Here is a 23755-nt window from a genome sequence, read left to right as displayed (position 1 = left end):
TAATTTTTTGACTTTTTACTTAAAAGGGAAGGTTCCCAAACGAGGCCGTAATATGCTTTGAAGGCCTAAAAAGGGTTTTTAAATTTAGAAATGGTTGAATCCTAGTCCAAGATTTAGCCAAAAATAATAAATAAATAAAATAATAATAATGCAAGATTTAGCATACATTCACATTTTGTTTTTATTTTTATTTATTTTGAAAACGTATGTATGTGTACCAATCGTTATTTTTGTGAAAAAACATGCTTTTTTTTTTTTATTTATAAAACTGGCAATGTTACATTATGCTATTTAGGACTATTTTCATTTATTTTTTTTAAAGGAGTTCTTATTTCCTTCTCACCACCACTTCCCACCTCCAATTACCGTAACAAATATGTTTTTTGTTCTTTTTTTTTTTAATTTTTTATTTTAAACAAATATATATATATATATATATATATATATATATATCAAGCACTAAGGATTTATTTATTTATTTTTATTGAAACATCAATGGTTCATCTGATGGTTAAATTCGAGCAAAAAATTATATATATGTATACTATATATATAAAGTAAAAACCAAACTTTGTGTCACGAAGCTTTTTTTATCCCAAAATGCCAAGTATTTTTTTTAATGTTGCTTTCACTTTTAGTTTTAATATATATATATATATATATATATATATATATATATATATATATATATTATATTTTAATAAATAATAAAAGTCCACGCATAAATTGTAGCCCACACACAGAAGAATGTTCCCAAGTAGAGTCGATAAGGAACCTAAATACCACATAAATTGGAACTAAAATCATTTGGTTAGAATTTTTCAAAAAATACTTTTCAGAAAATTTTACTTTCTTATTTTCTGATTTTTTTTTTTGTTTTTATTGAATTTTTTTTAATATTTTAAGTAATTTTTTTAAATTTTTAGACATACATAACATAAATATATCTAGAAAGTAAAAAAATTGTGAAGAAAACTTTTAAAAATTCACTAAATACAAAAAATATTTAAAAAAACGAGAATTCAATACATTTTTTATATTTTTATGTATTTATTAATTTTTTAAAATATTTTTTTATAAATTTTTTACTTTTTAGATAAATGCATTTAAAAAAAATAAAAAAATATATATTTAAAAATATTCATTAAAACAAAAACACGGGAACCAAAAAAAATCAATTTTTAAAAAACTTATTAATCTAAAAAACTGAAATCAAACGCAGTTAATAACCATCAGGGGTGGTAGCCCAATAAAAAAAGCAATTCGTCTCCACAGGCTTGACCTAAGGTCGAATCCTGAGAGAGTGTGGAAGTGTTCTCTTTGAGACTTCTCTCTATATTTCAGTTCGAACTCTCGGTGGTCTGTGGCGTATAGTTGAGCTCTATAGTTGAACTCTCCTAATATTTCAGTGATGGGTCCCTTGCATGATGAGAGTTAATCAATTACCCGGATCAGGGCCCACGAGCCGTGATGACACCTTAGAGCCATTTTTTCCTGATAAAAGAAAAAAAAAAAAACAGTTAATAATTTTCTAACTTTGCTCTCCGAAATGCTCTTCAATGGAGGTGGTCCTAATTGGATCCTCTCATTATGCGTCTCTCTCCTCTCCTTTTCTCCTCTCCAATGCACACAGAAACCCCGATTTCTCTCTCAAGGTAATTCACAAGAAAACAGCCCCACGCAAAATTCTGAAATTCGTTTTCTATTTCTTTTTTCCTTTGTTTTCTCGGTAACCAAACAAAGCTAATTAAATTAACATATGAATTTGGGTTTATGCGTTTACTTGATATCTAAATACGAGGTGAAAATTCTGAATTCGATTTCTGTCTGTTTTCTTGGTAACTGACATGGATAGGCCCACAAGGCATACGGCCCACAGCAAACCACCCCAAACCCATCGCTTGGGACCAATAGCATAACCCGGTTGGCAAAGCCCAGGACAGCTGGAGGCCATCTAGGCATGGGGGGCCAATGGCATTCGGGCACATGGCAGGTGGAACACAGGCCACATCAGCAGACAAAGATCTGTAGAGTTATTACCACAACACATCACCATTAATGCAGCCCATCACAGCATTTATTTCGACAACACCTCCCCGTCGGAACAGAGCCCCCTCACCCTGAACAAGGCAAGCTACGGCACAGGCTTTCGGCGGAAGGGGGGCACGTCACAAGGGACAGTGAAATGATTACCAAAGGATATAAGCAAGAATAAAAAGACACGAGGAAGGTTATGCTTCTTATCTCTCTCTCTCTCTCTACATTTCCTTCTTCCACTGCTAATTCTCTCGCCGGAGGGTTCACTGGGGGACTGCCCCGTTCCCCTTTGGACTTGCTTGCAGGTCATTTGACGGAATCATCACCCTGAACCGGAACTTGAAGAGCCTGGACCAGCCCGACCCATCCACCCAGGACGGACAGCATTATCAGTTGGCGCCGTCTGTGGGAACCTTGTGGTTTATTCGTGCGCTAGTTGTGTTCACTATCGCCGGAGCCCTCCTTTTTCACCATTACCTTTTTCCTCTCACCCGTCCAGGTGTATGGTCACGACTAGGTCCATGGCCTCCCACCATAATACCACCGATCATCAAACAGACCCTTCCCATCTAAACAACCCACCACAGTACATCATCGAACTTACTAACAGTATTAACCGCATGGCCGAGCAAAACCAAGCCCTGATCAATGCTTTACTCCAAAGAAACCTCCCCGCTCCACCTCCAGACATTCCACCCAACCAAGAAAGAACCCGGGCCACACTGCTCCACAACCCCCTCCCCTCAACCCAGAAGGTTCACAACCCCCTCCTCCTCCACATATGAACCTACCACCTCCACCTCCACGCCCGCCAGTCGTGCCACTAGCCCCTGAGGGGGAAGCCAACAGTGTCCAGCCCCCATTGACCGGCCATGGAGACAACATTCCCCTCTGGGACGCTAAACTCCGAGCTATGAAACTCCAACTACAAGGGGTCATGCAGAACATTCAGCACAAGCCCTCAATCACTGCCAACTCGCCTTTTGTTGCCTTCATCCGCGACAAACCGTTGCCCGCCAAGTTCAAAATGCCTACCATTGACTCCTTCGATGGCACGACGGACCCAGTCGACCATCTGGAAACCTACCGCACCCTCATGATCCTCCATGCTTTCCCTGACGAGATCATGTGCCGAGCTTTTCCAGTGACACTAAAGGGATCAGCTCGGTTGTGGTTTAGCCAGTTACCGGCGGACTCCGTCTCCACCTTTCAACACCTCAGTGACTCTTTCTTGAGCCATTTTATCGGAGCCCAGCGTCAGAGACGCCCAGCCACCCAACTCCTAAACATTCGTCAGACCGAAGGGGAGTCGCTCCGCAGCTTCGTCACCCGTTTCAACACCGAGGCCCTTCAGGTAGTGGAGAATGACGACAAGGTCATCCTCACTGCTTTCATGGCCGGCCTGCGGTCGTCGAATTTCCTTTTCTCCCTCTCCAAAAACCCTCCAACCACCATGGCAGCCCTACTATCCAAAGCCCAGAAATACATGAATGTTGAAGATTCCCTGGCCGCTCGGCAAGAGCCAACCCCTAAAAATCCGACCCCCAGAGACAAGAGGAAAGACTTCGAACCCAGAACCGCCCAGTATAATACCCAAACACCCCACTATAATGACCGATCGCCCCGAGCCGACCGGTTGACTCCGACCCGACCGCCCGATCGGTTTGAGCGGTACACACCTCTCAACTCCCCCATGGGGCACGTCCTCAATCAGATCCAGCGGGACTACCCCCTCAAGTGGCCCCTACCCTCACGAAACCCTTCCACTCGGAAAGACCAGTCCAAATACTGTCGTTTCCACCAAGACCATGGCCATACCACCGACGAGTGTATTAACCTCAAAGATCAAATCAAGACCTTCATACGCCAGGGCCGCCTCAGCCGATTCACAGACACCCGCCCTCCACAGAGGCAAAGAACCGACCTTCCCCAGAACAATCGCCGACACACACCATCCCGCAATCAAGCCCCACCTAACCAACGCCACGATCGCCCACCACCACAGCCTCGGCCTCCAGGTAATCCCCCTCTACCAGTCGCAGAAATCAGAGTCATTTCAGGCGGCCTTGCTTGCGGGGGACCATCCTGCTCGGCTCAGAAGGCAGAGCTCAGAAAAATCAGGCAGGGCTCAGACAAAGTAGTGGCGACGGTGGACCGACCTCCCAAACAGTCAAAACAATGGATCGAACCCATCACCTTCACCGACACCGACTGTGCAGGAGTCTGTTACCCACATGATGACCCCCTTATCATTTCCGCCATCCTCTCCAACTACAAGGTCAGACGAGTCCTCATAGACAACGGCAGCTCTTCAGACATTATCTTCCTCAATTGCTTCCGCCAGCTCAAGATTGGGGAAGAAAGCTTGTCTCCTCTCCAAACACCTCTGGTCGGCTTCACCGGCGACCGTGTGACCTCCATCGGCTCCATCGATCTACCTATCACCATTGGCGAGCACCCGCGGCAGACCACTAATTTGCTCACCTTTCTTGTGGTCGACTGCCCCTCTGCTTACAATATCATCATTGGCCGCACAGCCCTAAACGCCTTCCAAGCCATCACATCCACATATCATCTTGCCATCAAATTTCCTACCGATCTCGGTGTCGGAACTGTCAAAGGAGAACAGACCGTGGCCAGGGAGTGTTATGTCGCCTCACTCAAAGAAGTCAAGCTAAAAGAGGCCATGATCTTCGAAGGGCTTGACGTCCGAGACGAGGACGAGCTGGTCAGAGGTGAACCCGTAGAGGAACTTGTTGAAGTTAACATTGATCCCACCAACCCAATCAAAACCGCCAAAATTGACAGCCAATTACCTTCCCAAGCCAAGGCTGACCTTACTGCTCTCCTGACCAAGCACAGAGATGTATTCGCCTGGACCCATTCTGACATGCCAGGTATCGACCCCTCCTTCATAACCCACCACCTCAGCATCGAACCCCACTTTCGACCCCACCGCCAGAAGCAACGCATTTTCCATCCGGAGCGCAACACTCTTATAGCCGCAGAAGTTGACAAGCTCCTCGAGGCCCAATTCATCAAAAATGTGGACTACCCTAGGTGGTTGTCCAACGTGGTCCTCGTCCGCAAACACAATGGCAAATGGCGGCTTTGTGTTGACTACTCTGATCTGAACCGAGCTTGTCCCAAAGACAGCTACCCCCTTCCCCGCATAGATCTGCTGGTCGACGCCACGGCCGGTCATCAAATGCTCAGCTTCATGGATGCCTTCTCTAGGTACAACCAAATCCTGATGCACACATCTGATCGGGAGCACACATCATTTATTACCGACTGAGGTACCTACCACTATTGTGTAATGCCGTTCGGATTGAAGAATGCTGGGGCCACTTATCAGCGGCTGGTTAATGCCGTTTTCCATCACCAAATAGGTCGAAATATGGAAGTGTACGTCGATGACATGCTAGTCAAAAGCAAATACTCCTCCGATCACCTCACTGATTTACGCGAGACCTTCGCCACCTTACGCAAGTACCAGATGAAGCTCAACCCAGAGAAGTGCGCCTTCGGCGTAGGGTCTGGAAAATTTTTGGGCTTTATGGTCAGTCAGCGCGGCATCGAAGCTAACCCTAAGAAGATCAAGGCCTTGGTTGAGATGCAGTCGCCTAAGACGGTCAAAGAGGTTCAAAGACTCACCGGCCGAGCGGCGGCCCTCAACCGCTTCATTTCCCGTGCAACAGATAAGTACTTGCCTTTCTTCAAAGTTCTTCGGCAGACTTTTGAATGGACAGCTGAATCCGAAGAGGCCTTCCAACAGTTAAAACAATGCATGGCCAACCCTCCTCTTCTCTCCCAAGCAATCACAGGCGAACCCCTCTTCCTCTACTTAGCAGTATCGGGAACCGCAATCAGTGCAGCTCTCCTCAGAGAAGATGGCTCAATCCAACGGTCGGTCTATTACATCAGTCGGGCTCTCAGGGGCGCGGAGCAGAACTACCCCTTGCTAGAAAAACTATCCCTGGCCTTGGTCATTGTCTCCAAACGACTCCGCCCATACTTCCAAGCCCACTCCATAGTGGTCCTCACCGACCAGCCCCTGAAAAAGGTCATGCAGCAACCAGAACTCTCAGGTAGACTGATGCAGTGGTCCGTAGAACTCAGCCAGTTCGACATCTCCTACCGCCCTCGAACAGCAATCAAGGGGCAGGCTGTAGCTGACTTCATCATGGAATTCACCAAGCCGACCCCGACCACTACACCTCCGCCCCCACCAACTCCAACAGAGCCAGAAGATCCTCATTCTTGGACTCTCAATGTCGACGGTTCGTCTCGAAGAGAAGGAAGTGGTGCCGGCCTCATCTTCACTTCCCCTGAGGGCGGCTACTTCAAATGTGCCCTCCGTTTCTTGTTTGAAGCAAGCAACAATGAAGCCGAGTATGAGGCATTGATAGCAGGACTCCACCTTGCCAAGGACATAGGGGTCAGCCACCTCCGAGTATTCAGCGACTCCCAGCTCGTCGTCAGTCAGATGACAGGGGATTTCGATGCTAAGGAAGACACAATGCGAGCTTACAGGGACATGGCACTCCCCCTTACTCGCCTCTTCACTACCTTCCACATCAGGCACATTCCTCGGGCGAAAAACTCCAAAGCAGATGAGATGGCTCAGTTGGCCTCTGCTGACCATCCTACTCTCAGCCATGATGTCCGCGTCGAATATCTACACCACCCGGCCATTTCACCCGACCTGCAAGCTGTACAATACATCCAAAACAAACCCATCCCTTGGGCATCCGACATTCTCCTATTCTTGACCACAGGAGCACTCCCAGATGACCAACAGCAGGCTGCCAAAGTCCGATCCCGAGCGTCCAATTACATCATTGTCGACGGTATATTGTACAAGCGCGGTTTCTCCCGGCCATATCTACGGTGCCTCAATCCAGCTCAAGCAACTTATGTAATGCAGGAGATCCATGAGGAAATTTGTGGTAATCATTCAGGTGGCAGGTCCCTTGCCCAGAAGATACTCCGTACTGGGTATTTTTGGCCAACTCTTAATCAGGATGCGACCGACTTCGTGCTCAAATGCGATAAATGTCAACGCTTCGCTAACATCCCCCATGCTCCTCCTACGGAGTTAATCACACTCTGCAGCCCTTATCCGTTTGCCAAGTGGGGGATCGACTTGGTTGGTCCACTTCCCACCGGTCGAGGCCAGACCAAGTTCGCAATTGTCGCCATTGATTACTTCACCAAGTGGGTCGAGGCTGAACCCCTTGCCACAATCACCGAGCGGAACACCACCAGGTTTATCTAGCAATCGATCATTTGCCGATTTGGCATCCCTCAAGCCATCATCTCTGACAACGGCAAACAATTCGATAACGCGAAGTACAGAAAATTTTGTGCAGATCTCCAGATTCAACCATGCTTCTCTTCTCCCGGTCACCTCCAAGCAAACGGCCAAATTGAGGTCACCAACTGTTCCCTTCTGAAAATCATCAAAACTAAGCTCGAAGCTGCTAAAGGCCTTTGGGCTGAGGAACTACCAAACGTACTCTGGGCTTACCGAACCACTGCTCGCACTCCCACTGGGGAAACCCCTTTTCACTTAACATATGGCGCTGAGGCGGTTATTCCGGTCGAAGTCGGTCTGCCCACTCCCAGGGTTTTACATCCGGATTTGGCCTCAGCCGAAGAGCTCCATCGAACAGACCTGGACCTCGTCGAAGAGCTCAGAGAGACTGCTGCTGTCAGATTGGCTTCGTACCAGCAGAAAATGAGAACACACTACAACCGCCGAGTTCGACCACGAGAGTTCTCCGTGGGGCACCTTGTCTTACGAGAAGTGACTCTTGCCACAAAGAATCCAACCGAGGGCAAACTGGCAGCCAAATGGGAGGGGCCCTACGTTGTGAAAGCCCGACCACGACCAGGCACTTACCGACTTCAAGACATGGAAGGCCGAGATCTGCCCCATCCCTGGAATGCGGAACATTTGAAGCGTTACTATCAATAAGTTCATACTTTTGTATTGTCACTATTGTTGTATTTCCCTTTTTAATACATAATGCAAGTTCCGACTGCAGATCTCAGCTTTCATAATTCAACTGTCTGTATGTAGCTCCCATGACATTTTCACTTGCAGCACTTCAAAGCCTCAGCCAGACTGAGCACTTCGAAGCCTCAGCCAAACTGAGCACTCAAAGCCTCAGCCAGACCGAGCACTTCAAAGCCTCAGCCAAACTGAGCACCTCAAAGCCTCAGCTAGACTGAGCACTCAAAGCCTCGGCCAGACCGAGCACTTCAAAGCCTCAGCCAGACTGAGCACTCAAAGCCTCGGCCAGACCGAGCACTTCACAGCCTCAGCCAGACTGAGCACTTCAAAGCCTCCGCTAGTCGGAGCACTCAAAGCCTCAGCCAGGCTAAGCACTTCAAAGCCTCAGCCAGACCGAACACCTAAAGCCTTGGCCAGACCGAGCACTTCACAGCCTCAGCCAGACTTAGCACTTCAAAGCCTCCGCCAGTCGGAGCACTCAAAGCCTCAGCCAGGCTGAGCACTTCAAAGCCTCGGCCAAACCGAGCACCTAAGGCCTCAGCCAGACCGAGCACTCAAAGCCTCTGCCAGACTGAGCACTTCAAAGCCTCCGCCAGTCGGAGCACTCAAAGCCTCAGCCAGGCTGAGCACTTCAAAGCGTCAGCCAGACCGAGCACCTGGAGCCTCGGCCAGACCGAGCACTTAAAGCCTCGGCCAGACCGAGCACTCAAAGCCTCAGCCAGACTGAGCACTTCAAAGCCAAACAGGACCACATTTTTAACACTTAGTCACATTTTGAAGCTTCTTCACAATTCCAGGACCACGTTTTTACCTAGTTAAATTCCAAACATGCTCTCACGCATTTCATTTACTAATCAGATTATCTACCACCTCACCCAGTTTATTTCTCCAATCTTTCCTCTACAAGTTTACAATTAACTGTTTAGTTACAATTTGCAACCTACCCTTTATCCTCATCCGTGAATTCTTCATCCGCACTTAATATTATGTTTTACAATTTCCTACTCCAATTTTTCAATCAACCACTATCATCTTTTCAATTTTCATACAACTCCAATCGCACTCCGCAGGAAGGAACTTTTAACTTTAACTTTGCACGAAATTTTTATTGCACAATTTTTATGACCAGTTTTTATAACAAGACTTCATTCATTTTAGACAATATAGGCCCACACAGTCAACTGGCAACATAAACAAAATAACATTTGTACACAAATTCATTACAATTAAACTATTCATTCATTCATTCACTCACTCATACATTTACAATGTGTACACAAGTTCATTACAAAAAAAAAAAGAAAAAAGAAAAAACACAAACACAAACACAAACACAGAGCATGCCCCCAGACTCTTGCCCAGCCAGACTCCTGGCGACAACGGCGTCTACCACCATCTGAAATTCGGGGGACCCTTTATATTGCTCCACTGCTGCGACGCACAGATCAAGGTAGGCCGCCCTCTCAGACGCCGCCTTCGCCCTCTCTTCGTCCAGCTCTCTTTGCAGGGTCCCCCTTTCAGCAGCCGCCGCCGCCCTCTCCTCTTCCACCCCCTTCTTCAGACCCTCCAGCTCCACCATCGCCTTCGCCTTCTCTGTTTCCCACTCCCTCAGAAGCCTCCCCTTCTCCTCCTCTGCTCTGGCGCGCTCCTCTCCCAACTCCTTCAACAGATCTCCAATTCTGGAATCTGCTTCATCCTTTTGCCTGACCAGCTCTTCATTGCTGCTCATGGCCTCTTTATGCCGCTCGACCGCAACGGCGCAGGCCCTTTCAGACTCTTCTAACTTTTTCTGTTCGCCAGCCAGTTGGAACTCGAGCAACACGACCTTATGGCGTGTGTCCTCCAGCTCCAACTTGACTGCTGGCAGATCAGCATGGGCAGTCTTCCAGTCGGCACTGTCCTTCTTCAATTTGACCAACTGGGCCTTGGCCTCTTCAGCCTTTAACTTGGCAGCCCCTGCCTTCCTAAGAAGGGCCCCTGCCAAGGTAGTTACCTCCATTTGGGCAGAGCATAACCCCCTTAGCAGGTCAGCCTCATTATATCCTGATGCCGCGCGCAGAGCTGTCTCCTCCACAATCTTCACCAAGCGGTCTGCCCCCGCCCTGGCTGGGCCTTCTTCTCCCTCCAACCTTCCAGCTACCGTGCGCGCATGATAGATCGCCGTAGCCAGGCGAACCCCTCCTTCCTGGGGGGCAGGCCCCTTCTGGACCTGCTCCCTTCCGCTCGCCGCCGCCTCAATCAACCCAGCCTCTACTTGCACTGTTGGAGCAATCTCCACAACCTTCACTGTTGGGATGACCTCCACCACCTCTGGGCATCCTTGGCCACAGGGACCTCCACCTCAGTTGGGGCCACCTTAGCCCTCTTGGCTCCACACTCATCTGCGGCTTCCTCTGGGGCACTCCTCTTCTTCTTCTTCTTCTTCTTCAGAGCATCCCCCTCCTTTCTGGCCTGTTCTTTTACAGGGTCTACGGGGGGCGGCCGCGGCTCAAAACTGCTCAAGTCTTTTCCCCCCAACGGCCTTGGGCGCTGTCGGTTGAGGCAGTTGGTCTCCTCGCGCTTCCTTCAACTTCGTGGCCTTGGCCAGAACGGCCTGATCCTCTACCTCCTGAGCTTTTCTTCTCGCCTCCAATTCTGCTCGGTCGAGGTCCCCACCCTTCGGCTGCGGTCCCAACCTCGCCTCAAACAATGCGGACGGTTGAACAAGCTCGTCCCATCTGGCCTTCTCTCTCTCTCTCCACTCCTTCACTCTCTTCACCCTCTCTTCCGCCATTGCCCCCAGTCTCGACTCCATCGACCTAGTTGGCACCTTCCAGATGGTGCGCACCCCCACTCCCCCATTAGCAGACACGTAGAACCACTGTGGCCGCCACCCCTTGATCGATGTCAGCAGCCCCGCCACCAATTCCCTCCCCATCACCGCCTGTACGGTGACCCAAGTTTCTTGCTGCCCCGACGCCTTGTAACACGAAAAGAACTCGTCTACCGTCATGGCCTCCCCTCCATTCGCCTTGGGCCACGCACTCACGCAGGCCAGCAGAATCTTCCATGCATTGGGCATCAATTGCCCCGGCGCCACCTCCAGGCGATTCAGCACGTCAACCACCACTTGGGGCAATGGCAACCTCAGCCCACCTTTTAGCGCCTCCTCATACAGGGAAAACTCCCCTGGCCTAGCAGTAGACAGCATTTCCCTTGATGTTGGCAGCAATAACTCCACCTCCGCCGGAATCTGGTATCGTTCCCTGATAACCTCCAAATCTGCCGCCGTGAGTGTGGATTTGTCCGCCTTAGTGTGCCACTGATCTGGCTTTACCTGGCTTAGTGGCTTTGGAGCCAATATCAGGGCTGACGCCTGCGATTCTCCCACCGGTTCCCCCACTCCCGCTCCCACCATCCGTGTCTCCGTCCTGTATCGCGCTGCTAACTCCTCCGCATCATCGTCTCCTAGCGGGTCCACCCTCACATTGACTACTTCTTCTTGTGCCATTTCTAGGGTTTGCTTACAAATCACTTCTAACGCAGGAGCAAGGAAGTTGAGAAAATGCTACACAGGTGTGTCGTACGCAATGAAGGAATTAACACTTGGATATTTTGAGTTTTTGTAAAACGGTAGGTGAGGCGCATTATACCAAAAATCCACGGTTTACCCGTATTCCATGGATCCACATTAATTTTCGCCCGTTTCAAAACCTTTCAAATCAACCGCCAAAACCGCCTTTTCAAAACCCCCCCTCATGACCTATCGTTTCATTTCTGCTCCAACGCTTCACTTCCCCCACGATATTGCCACGTGTATGGCCACGATGCACTGTCCCCTCCCCTTACCCTGTCATTTCCATTTCAAATCATCACATGGCCCCACCCTACCCCCTCTCTTTTTGAGCCCCGCGTCGTCCTGGTCGGCACGCCTCACGGTCGACCCTCCCGCTCGACCACCTTCGCGGTCGGCACGCCTCTCGGTCGACCCCTCCCGCTCGGCCACCCTCGTGGTCGGCACGCTTCTCGGTCGACCCCTCCCCCTCGGCCACCCTCGCGGTCGGCACGCCTCTCGGCCGACCCCTCCCGCTCAGCCACCCTCGCGGTCGGCACGCCTCTCGGTCGACCCCTCCCGCTCGACTACCCTCGCGGTCGGCACGCCTCTCGGTCGCCCCCTCCCACTCGGCCACCCTCGCGGTCGGCACGCCTCACGGTCGACCCCTCCCGCTCAACCACCCTCACGGTCAGCTTCTCCCGTTCAGTCCCCCTTGCGGTCGGCACGGCTTCCAGTCGGCCTCTCCACTCGGTTTGCACTTCTCTTCCTTATTACTATTCCCTTCGTTGGGCTAAAGATGCACTCGGAAATGAGGGACTACTGACATGGATAGGCCCACAAGGCATAGGGCCCACAGCAAACCACCCCAAACCCATCGCTTGGGACCAATAGCATAACCCGGTTGGCAAAGCACAGGACAGTTGGAGGCCATCTAGGCATGGGGGGCCAATGGCATTCGGGCACATGGCAGGTGGAACACAGGCCACATCAGCAGACAAAGATCTGCAGAGTTATTACCACAACACATCACCATTAATGCAGCCCATCACAACATTTATTACGACAACATCTCCCCGTCGGAACAGAGCCCCCTCACCCTGAACAAGGTAAGCTACGGCACAGGCTTTCGGCAGAAGGGGGGCACGTCACAAGGGACAGTGAAATGATTACCAAAGGATATAAGCAAGAATAAAAAGACACGAGGAAGGTTAAGCTTCTTATCTCTCTCTCTCTCTACATTTCCTTCTTCCACTGCTAATTCTCTCGCCGGAGGGTTCACTGGGGGACTGCCCCGTTCCCCTTTGGACTTGCTTGCAGGTCATTTGACGGAATCATCACCCTAAACCGGAACTTGAAGAGCCTGGACCAGCCCGACCCATCCACCCGGGACGGACAGCATTATCAGTAACCAAACAGAACGTTATGCGAATTGGGTTTATGCGTTTACTTGCATTGGCGAGATAGCTTACTTGTAATTTGCTAGTTTTTAGAAGTGTTATCTTTTGTTACTGTAAATAATTGTATTAGTAGAATGACGAAGCCCCATTTGAAAAACAAGGCTTTTGCTCTCAGGAGGAGGTTCATGACCCCCAAAAGTGGGCAATTCTTCCTCTCTCTTTTTTTCTCTATGTTTTAATTGTATGACATAATTTGATGCCTTTTCAAAGTTCACATGGAGATGGATGTTTATCGGTGTAATTCACAATACATTCGAAAGCTTTTAAAGTGAATTTTTGTTCTTTAAATGATACAAGCCTATTGAACTACACTTATTGCAGAGTAAACAGACAAAGTGATCTGAACATCCCTCACATTCTTGGAAAGATTTGTGAAATTCAGTAATGACATAAACCACATGCTTTTCATTGCGTCTATGTATAACTGATTTAGATAGGCAGTTAAATTTTGTTATAAGGAGAAATATTTTATCAACTTGCATCTCCTGAAATAGGAAGATACTGATTTTTGGTTTTATGTGCAAAAGAAAATGTTCAACTGTATTCTTTGCTGGTGCAGATTCAGAGGTCTCTTCCCATTAGGATCATAGAAACTCGATTACGGAGTTCCTTATCGTATATAAGCAGCGATGTCAATGACAGGCCAAGAAGTTGCAAGCCAGTATTCTATTCTTTACAAGATTACAGACACAGGTTCTTTTGTCAACCAGTACGAAAGATTACATTGCAATGTGGTTTGTTCTCAGTATGGAATGGATGCCTTTTCAAGTTCAGGAAGCACACAATCTGTCTTCCGCATGTAGTAAAATGTTAAGAAAATTTTAAAAAGCATGTATCCTTTCTTTTTGTCCACATCATTGTTGGTATGGTCCTTGTTATGATGGTTTCTGTTGCTGTTAGCAAAACTCCTTTCTGTAAGTTGGATCGTTTTGTAAATTAAAATTTGGTTTGAAGCTTAAGAGAATGGCGATTTTATTTCTCTTTTTTTCCGGTGGTTGAAATTTTATTTTATTTCCTATCATAATACTTCAATGCTAACATTTTGCAGTGGCCCTGACTGAAGAGATTCGTCTTTTCTTAGAGGCATGGAGAACAATTGACCGTGCATCTGTTGACAAAAATTTCAATGGACAAAGTTGGTTTAGGTACAGAGAAAATGCATTGCGCAATGAACCAATGAACACCCGAGAAGAGACATGTACGCTTTCGGAGCTTCTTAGTCTTGTATTTTCCAGTGGGGTTTGCATGCATCCTAGAATTAGTGATAAAACTTTGTATACTATAAAAAGTAAGACCACAGTGACAATAATTCAATCACGGTTATATTGTGCAGGTTGGTGTGTACGTGTTTAATTTTTCCTATTATATGCAATTTATATACCACAATGATAATTCAGGTTATGGCTGTGATAGTGTGTTTCACTGAACACCCAAAAGATTGTTCTTTGTTGAGGTGAAAATTTTGATCAATAATAATCAGGCCGTTCTATCTCGATCATGTAGTTTTTATACTGTTATAGGCCTTCATTGGGACTAGTTATAACTTCTATTTTTGTAAGTTAAATGCAGAATGTTTTTTAAGTTCAGTTTATCTCTGTAAACAGATAAGGCAATCAGGAAAATGCTTGCCACCTTGGATGATCCTTTCACTAGGTTTTTGGAGCCTGAAAAGTTTAAAAGTCTGCGGGTACAAGGCAGTTTCTTCTTACCACTTTAATTCACCGTACTTTGACTTGAGAAAGACTTTTAGTAACTATTTGGGGTCAGCAAATTAGCACCTTTTCATATTGCCTCTAAAATCTTTGTGTTAAAGTTGGTGTGGCCGGAGATTGACCTCCAACGCCGGCGACGACAATGCAGATAAAGCTACAACATAGACAGACCTGCGATCCATATCCACGGCCTCACTGGTGTGAAGGTGTTGATTATTCCCTCAGAGAGACAAGAGTTCAGTTCAGTTATGGAATTTGTGGCAGCGGAGTGAAGGTATGTGTAGAGGTCCGGCGGGCGGCCAAGGCGAGACTGCCGCCCGCCGGTGAAACAGAATGACTAGGTTGTTAACCTAGCTCTGATACCATGTAAGATAAATTGATAGAGAGAGAGAAAATAAATTGTGTATATATTGATTGATATTGAATGTTGTTGATTGATATATATTACAAGATTGTTGTGTTTCTATATTGATATTTTGTTATGTTTACAATGATCAAATATATAGAAGAGAAGAAGGTAGTAGGTGAAGTGGTAGGGGATGAAGTGGAGGTGGTAGTGGTAGGTTAGGTGAGGAGGTGAGTGTGTGTGGTAGGTAGTAGTGGGTGCTACAACGGTCCGACATGACCCCGTAAACTGTTCTTCTACAACGGTCCGACATGACCCCGTAAACTGTCCTGCTACAACGGTCCGACATGACCCCGTAAACTGTCTTCTACACCGGTCCGACATGACCCCGTAAACTGTCTGCTACAACGGTCCGACATGACCCCGTAAACTGTCTTCTACACCGGTCCGACATGACCCCGTAAACTGTCCTGCAACAACGGTCCGACATGACCCCGTAAACTGTCTTCTACATCGGTCCGACATGACCCCGTAAACTGTCCTGCTACATCGGTCTGACACGACCACACAGTGTCTGCTACAACGGTCCGACATGACCCCGTAAACTGTCTGCTACAACGGTCCGACATGACCCCGTAAACTGTCTGCTACAACGGTCTGACACGACCATACCGTGTCTCCTATCCTGTTTTATTTTATTTATCAGTTTATTTTTCTGTTTTGTAACTCTCTCCAAACTCAAGTTGGTTTGTGTCTAACCTCCTTGAGTTTGAGGGGGGCTGTTAAACCCACTAAACCTAACCCACTACTACCTACCACACACACTCACCTCCTCACCTAACCTACCACTACCACCTCCACTTCATCCCCTACCACTTCACCTACTACCTTCTTCTCTTCTATATATTTGATCATTGTAAACATAACAAAATATCAATATAGAAACACAACAATCTTGTAATATATATCAATCAACAACATTCAATATCAATCAATATATACACAATTTATTTTCTCTCTCTCTATCAATTTATCTTACACTTTGAATATATCTTTTGAAGGCAGTTAGGGACACAAGGCAGTCTTACAGGTGTAGGGCTGTCAATTGGCTACCCTACCGGAGGTGATGGATCAACTGCAGGACTGGTGGTAATTTCAACTGCTCCAGGAGGTCCTGCAAATAAAGCTGGTATTTTGTCCGGGGATGTTATCCTGAAAATTGATGACACAAGTACAGAAACCATGGGCATATACGATGCAGCAGACCGTTTGCAGTGAGTTTTGACTTATTTTTGGCCAAAAATTAACATTCATTCAATGAGATCCCGTGCTCATAGAAGAATGATCACTTGTCTTGCAGCTTATATAGAAGATTTTTTCATAGTGCAGTAACTTCCCTGTATCGGTTTCAGAAATCTGAGAGAATGATTTATTTATTTATTTATCCTTTCTGAAATTACAAAAATTATATCGTCAAGATGATTTGGAAGTATCTTTCTTGCCTACAACTAATTATTGTTGTTTGATGAACTTTAATGCTGAGAAGTTCAGATAGCTGGAAATGCATATCACGTTTCATATTGTTTAACTGAAATACTCCAAAAAACTTTACTTCTGATTGTCTTAGTTAGGTTCTTGCCTGTGTGATCATCTACTATCTTCTTGTTTCCTTTCAAATGTTTGTTAGTTATTTATGTGATTGTTGATAATCTAAACATTCAAGTGAAATGCAGGGGACCTGAAGGCAGTGCACTGGAACTAACTATTCAGAGTGGACCTGAGATAAAGCACCTATCTTTGGTGTATGTTTAACATCTTATTTTTTTCTGCTTCAATGAGCTATGAGCTTTTTTTCTATGTAGTTTTTTGTTTTAATTTTGTAAGGGGATTGTTTTTTTCATTTACTGTTGTGGACCAGTAGTTTATGACTTGTGGTGCTTAGTTATACTTGAGATATATAGATGAATGAGAATGCATGTTTGTATTTAAGTAAGAATTTGCAGATATTAGTAATGCTAGAAACACAGAGACCAAACACAGAACGGGATACAAACCTCTCACAAGGGTTGGGGCCCATATTCGTGGGATCCACCCATTGTGAGAGGGTTGTGTCACATTCTGTGTTTGGTTTCTGTGCACATAGATTTATTGAGCAGATATTCTAATCCTACAAATGTAAAAATTTACCAACTGCTGCTTTTCAGGCGAGAGAGAGTTTCATTGAATCCAGTGCAGTCGAGGCTCTGTGAGATAACTGGTTTGGGGAGGGAGGACTCCAAAGTTGGATATATCAAACTAACTTCATTCAACCAAAACGCTTCTGGTATGGTATAGTTATAGTTACTTCCTCTAAGTTATGTGAAATTATGCACTTGTAGTTTCAGTCAAAGTCACTTGGATAACATGATGAGTCCATTAATTTCCCAAAAGCTTGTTTTGACTTCGTAGCATATAACTTATCAATGATTGTTCTCATTTGGATAAGCTCCTATTTTGCTAGTCTCTATCAAATCATAGGCTAAGATGTCTTCTCTCAATACCTTATCCCATGTGACATGATTTTGCTTACTCTATAAGATTCAAAACAATTTTAACTTTGAGTGAGAGAGAGAGAGAGAGAGAGAGTTGTTAAAGTAATAATGTGTTTATGTCTTGTAGGCTGAAGATCTAAGATCTTAATAACTTTTTTCATTTTGGACATAAAATGATGTTGGAAAAACAATGTTTATTTATGCTTTTGTCCATGCTGTATATTCTTTCGTTATAGACAATACAATTCTTGATGTACTGAAAATATACGTCACTTATAGGTGCCGTCAGGGAAGCAATTGAAACTTTAAGGAGAAACAACGTTAACGCTTTTGTCTTGGATCTTCGGGATAATAGGTGACAATGACAATGCTCTCAGCATGCTTTGTTTTAAATTTTCCCTGAGCAAACTTTCTGAAAGATTAAATTTGATGCGGTGGTGGTCTTTTCCCTGAAGGAATAGAGATTGCTAAGATTTGGTAAGCTTGATAGTAGGATCAATATTGCACATATACTTTGTTTGGCTAACCTTTTCTGCTGCTTTATCTTTTTTCGAGTCAATTGGAATAATTTAGCCTGTCTCAATCAGGAATAATTTTCATAGTACTTCCTGTAGTTCTCATGTTGGCTATTGCCGACCAGGTTAGAGAAAGGTGTCATTGTGTATATTTGTGATAGTCAAGGTGTTTGAGATATATATGACACTGATGGAAGCAATGCTATAGCAGCTAGAGAACCCCTAGCCGTGCTGGTATGCAAACTTATATTCTGTGATTGTTATGATTTATGACAATGATTTTTGAAACTTTCGAAAAATATTGGCGATAATGTTGTGTGTTGACAATTATTCTGGAAAAAGAATTTACGATGAGTTTGGTGAATTTACAATAAAAGAGCAGTGTTGTTTGGTGAACCCACATATGGGAAAGAGTAAATGATTTTCGTTCTGCATCATGCAAAATATTATGATATATACAAAATATTATGATATATACGTATAGCTACTGTCTTATATCTCTCCCTTCTTTACAGCAAGATTCAATCAGTTTTTGAGCTATCCGATGGCTCTGGTTTGGCTGTTACAGTGGCTCGCTACGAGACACCTGCTCACCCTGATATTGACAAGGTCTCTCTCTCTCTCTCTCCCTCCCCATGTGTGCTTGAATGCTCATGTTTTCCCACTTTTTTATGAATCATAATCTTAGGTTGGTGTGGTTCCGGACCATCCTCTGCCAGTATCTTTTCCCAAGGATGATCAGGGTTTTTGTAGCTGCCTCCAAGACCTTGTATCTGCTTGCTATCTCAGTAAAGTGAAGCTGTTCTCGAGATGACACAACTTAAAAGACTGAATTCGAAAGGAAACACAATTAAGGCTTAAAATCTCTAAACATCAACAAAACCTTTGTCATCAAAATTAGAAGACTTCCATTCTGTTTTCAAACGAAGTGATTTTAAATTCAAATTTCCCATTCAAGGATTGTTTTCTGTATGGACAACATTTTTCCGGAATTTCTGCAGTACACTCTAAATCTGTATTGTACCGCATGACAAAGAAAAATATATTCAAGCAATGTATACTATGAATGAGGTGAAAGAAAAGGTGAACACAAGATACATAGAAAGGTTCCTTCATTCAGGTCTGAGGTGGGCTAGGGCTACCCAGGACTGCGAGCCCATTGTCTCCTTTTTTTGGTTTCTTCTTCTTCTTCCTATAACTCAACATTAGCCCTATATAATTGTAAAAACTGTAGTACAGAGCAAATAATTATAGTTTTTCCTTTAATCATTTTGTCTCTTTGTATTTACTTTTATAGAAGACTTTTCATAAAGCCTATAACTAGAGTGTTAGAAATTGTGCTACTCTTGCCCGTAAAGTCTTGCCAAGTTAGATATGTTAGATATGCATTAAGTTGTATTTTTGTTTGTATTCACAATCTTGTAATCTATATATTGGCCTTTATGCCAACATAATGAAGCATGTAAATTCTCTCCATCTTCTCTCCATCTTTTTGCTTTCCTTTTTGTCTATTATAATTCCATAACTCCACCATAATTCCATAATAAAAATAGTAAAAAGCTCATTTCTTTTTTTGTTTTGTAATTGGTATCAGAGCTTGGTGAAAAGCTTTTGAAAGTAAGATCAAGCTATGTAAGTATTTCTATCTATGTATAAATTTTTGATATATATAAGTTTGTATGGTGTGTTTTGTATTATAAAAAAATAAATAAATAAAAATAAAAAATAAAAAAATTCGTCTAAGTTTTTTGTGTATCTTTTGTATTTTATATTTTCATAATTATTTGTTTCATTTATAGTTATTGTAAAACCTATATGCTTAGTGTATGTCAAAATCCATATACTCGTTAAGATCTTTTGACTATTGGCCATAATTAAGTCTTTAAGATCATAAAGAGAGGTTTTAGGCACTAAATAACACATTAGGAGGGTCTAAGGTACCAACAACAATCTAAAATGGCAATTAATTCTGACGATATAATATGCTTTGAAAATACAAAAAATAATGTTAATAATAAATATGATCATAGTTTGCATATTACTAAAGAGTCTGCAAAGATAAATAGTGTGTGTTCTAGTTTAAATAATATTACTGATATTATGTTTTCTTGGTTTTCCAAATTAGATAAAAATCAAAAAATAAATCAAAATTATCTAGAGATTAAAGTTGAGTCTATAGAATCTAAAATAGACAATTTGGGTTTTATAATAAATATTGACTTAAATAAAGAAGCAAAAAACCAAAAAAATAATTTGGTGACAAAATTAGAAACTATATCCTTCCTAAACAATGATGGAATGAATAGTCCAGGAGATAGTGACATCCCTAGGCTATTTTATGGTACAGAAGATATTATGGTACTTCAAACCAATACCTATAATAGGACTGAATATGAAAATGTTGTTGAAATATTGGATTATTGGAGAAAATTATATAAAGACCCAGATTTAGGTATTGATGAAAGAAATAGGTTACTAGATCAGATAAGATAAACTTATCTAGAAAATGAAGCCCTTTTACAACACTTTAATTATGATATTAATATGTCAACTAATGATGATGACAGCCAATCATCCTCATCTGAAGAATCAATAGATCAAGATATTTCATCAGAAATAAATAAAGGGAAAAGAAAGGCAGAAGAGCCAATTGATCTCGAATTATTTGGCATATGGAAAAATGGAGAAAATTTTGACTTTATTCAAACAAATGAAGTTAAAAATGATACTAACATTGGAAGTACCTCCAATCCTACACCTGAGCCAGTAATATCTAGAAAATATAATAATCATAAGTATCCAGTAGCTCAAAATAGTACTTATTTAGATTTGTCTCATGTTCCATTTAAGGATCAACCACAAGCAATAGATGATTGGGTACAATCCTTGTCCATCATTGTTACCAATTATAAAAATAGTTGGTCAAAGGAAAAACTCATTGATTATATTGCAGCAACTCTCCAGGGAGATGTGTTGTTGCTGCAATGGTTAAGACAGTGGGAAAAATATGAAATTGGAAAAAGTCAAAAAACGGCTTTGTTAACAAATTTTCTCACGCTTGACACAATTTTAGCTGAATTTACAAAAATCATAAAAGAAAATTTAGGTGGTTTTACAAGAGATACTAATTTGCAAGTAGATGCAAATTATATTTTGACTAAATTAGAATTATATAATATTTGTCTTTTTGAAGACTATGTTCAAACTTTTAAAAAATATTATTATCTTATTGATCCACCAGCAAATCAATCATGGTTAGATCAATTTTTTCATAAACTCCCTAATCTATGGGATGAGTTATGTATTAAAACATATCTTGATTTTCTCAAAAAAATGGGGAAGGAAGAATATGATAATCTTGGTTTTCGCATTAATTATATTCTAAGACTGATAACAGATCGGTGTCTAGAAACAAAAGCGAAAAAAAAATAAAAAATTAAATTTTCAACTCACAATACAGTCAAAAATGTTGTGATAAAATTTTAAAAGAAAATTGAAAATTTGGTTGTAATACATTTCCTAAAAGAAAATGATTTTCCAAAAAACGTAGAAAATATAAATGAAAACTTTGAAAAAAGAACAAAACTTTTTCAAAAAAGAAAAAGTATATTTGAAAAAAGAAATCAACAAGTGTTTCAAAAAAGAAAACTTGTAAATGTTACATTTGTAACGAAGAAGGTCACTATACACCCGAACGCCCAAAAAGGGGAAAAAGTGCAAAGAAAATGATCAAAATCCTTAAAGAACAAGATTTTGAAATAATATATGAAGAAGAAATTTTTTATGAAGAAAAAATCTTATATGAAATTTCTAGTAATGAAGAAAGTTCAGAAGAAGAACTAATCTTCATGATAACTAATAATAGTCAAGAAATATCTCAAGAAGTAGATAATACATCTCAAGAAGAATTACAGGCAATTCGACTTGAAGATGTAATCGGAGAAGAAAAATTTTTTACCGATGAAGAATTAGCAAAATTCGAAAAAATGCAAGAAGTTGTTGTTCCAGAAATTTACAAACTTTCAAAATTCAACTTCTTTTCAGCAAGAGTGTTTGAACAATATAGTGGTAACACTCAAGCAAAATGGTCAGAAGAAGGAAATAGAAAAAGGTTGCAAGATGGAAAAAGAGATATCCTGAAATTCAATATATTCATATTGGACTAATTCAAGTAACCATAACAGCCTTATTTCGCCAAGGGATAGATACTCCTATCTTGGCAGTAATTTTTTATAAAAGATTTTCCGACCCAATGAAAGCAATCATTGGAGGAATTCAATCTAATTTGGCTAATGGAGTAGTTTGGTTTAATGTTAGACCAAATTTTTTTATTTCCATAAATGATCCTAATCTTGAAGATACAGTCAGAATAAGAATTAAAACACAAGAATTAGGAATGAAATCAAATTCTCATGATTTGGCGATTCGTTGAAAAACAATTCACGAATTAATCAAATTTCTTGAAACAAAAACAAGATCAAACGATAATAAAATCGTTGAAATTTTTGAACCAAGACCATTTGACACGGTAATACAACCTCGTCTAATGAATTTGAGCAATTTAGAAGTCCATCGACAATGGTTAATCCAAGACCTAGTGGGACAAAGAGAATCTTCTAAAACAAAAAAACCTGCACAATTACAAATGCAGGTATCAGAAAAAAATTTATATATTGAAAATACAGTTCCAAAAATTAAAAGATCAACTTCTGTATTCGAAAAAGATTTTCCTAACAAATCATTTTCAAAGTTAAGCATTGGAGAATCAAGTAATAATTCTAATCAAGAATCTATTACTTCAAACAATGTTCATATTCCTATTTTTCCAAGAACAAGAAATCTTGAACATATTAAGTCTGCAAATATGTATCATTTTCAAACAAAAAATGATAATATTATTTTTTCTCTTAGCCAAGGAAAAAGAAAATACACGTATGTATTTAGAACATTTAATTTTACAGGTTATAAACCCTATAGCCTCAATGTTCTCATAGATACAGGAGTTACAGTCAACTCATGTAAATGGAATGCCATACTAAAAGAAAAATGGATACTAATGAAGCATCCAATTTTGGTTACTGGAATTGTTGGCAAACCATACTCCCATACAATTTAAGGATAAAAATATAGCTATTTGGTTAAATGATAACAAGTTTATTATACCAAAAATTTTATGTTTTCCGTATATGCATGGAGATTTCCTTCTTGGCAATAATTTTATATATAAATACCTTCCAATGCAAATACAGGAAAAAGCTATTTCATTAAGCATAAATAATGTCTTAATTCATATTCCTTTGTTAAAACAACATAAATATATTTGTGATAAAGAGTTTGCGCCCGTGCCGCCTGGTGATTTAACTCCCATCATCAAAACTATTGATGAATCACATTGGATTTATAAAATTTTAGAAGAAAATTTTAGTGAACATCCATTAAAACTATGGCAACGTAGTCCACGTTATTGTAGTTTAAAATTGAAAGACCCTAATGTTATCATTAAAGTAAGACCAATGATCTATACTAGACAAGTTATAGATGAATTTGATATTCAACTCCAGGAACTTTTAGACAAAAAGTTAATTAAAGAAACTAAAAGC

At 42.4% G+C, this 23755-nt stretch overlaps 1 protein-coding gene and 1 long non-coding RNA gene across 3 annotated transcripts; both read left to right on the top strand.

Moving 5' to 3' along the window:
* Positions 1–1551: 1551 nt before the first annotated feature.
* LOC114262595 (carboxyl-terminal-processing peptidase 2, chloroplastic) lies at positions 1552–18019 on the top strand. Of its 2 annotated transcripts, XM_082875341.1 has the most exons (6): positions 1552–1801; positions 13611–14249; positions 14656–14738; positions 16171–16383; positions 16843–16911; positions 17314–17536. In XM_082875341.1, exons 3-6 carry the CDS (start codon positions 14689–14691, stop codon positions 17441–17443), a joined length of 462 nt encoding a protein of 153 aa, XP_082731467.1. In that variant the 5' UTR covers positions 1552–1801; positions 13611–14249; positions 14656–14688; the 3' UTR covers positions 17444–17536. The 2 variants fall into 2 exon arrangements, with proteins under 2 accessions (XP_082731467.1, XP_082731466.1); XM_082875340.1 differs by lacking the exon at positions 1552–1801 and having other exon boundaries at positions 13000–14249; positions 16175–16383; positions 17314–18019.
* Positions 18020–18271: 252 nt separating this feature from the next.
* LOC145793028 (uncharacterized) lies at positions 18272–18980 on the top strand. The gene is made up of 3 exons (XR_014333540.1): positions 18272–18389; positions 18671–18764; positions 18844–18980. It is a non-coding gene; the product is annotated as an uncharacterized LOC145793028 (long non-coding RNA).
* Positions 18981–23755: the final 4775 nt, after the last annotated feature.

The sequence above is a fragment of the Camellia sinensis genome, chromosome 6 (assembly GCF_055761805.1).
Source record: "Camellia sinensis isolate YWXY chromosome 6, ASM5576180v1, whole genome shotgun sequence".
Lineage (NCBI taxonomy): Eukaryota > Viridiplantae > Streptophyta > Magnoliopsida > Ericales > Theaceae > Camellia > Camellia sinensis.
Note: the sequence above shows the minus strand (reverse complement) of the source record. Positions and strands in the feature narration are given on the sequence as shown.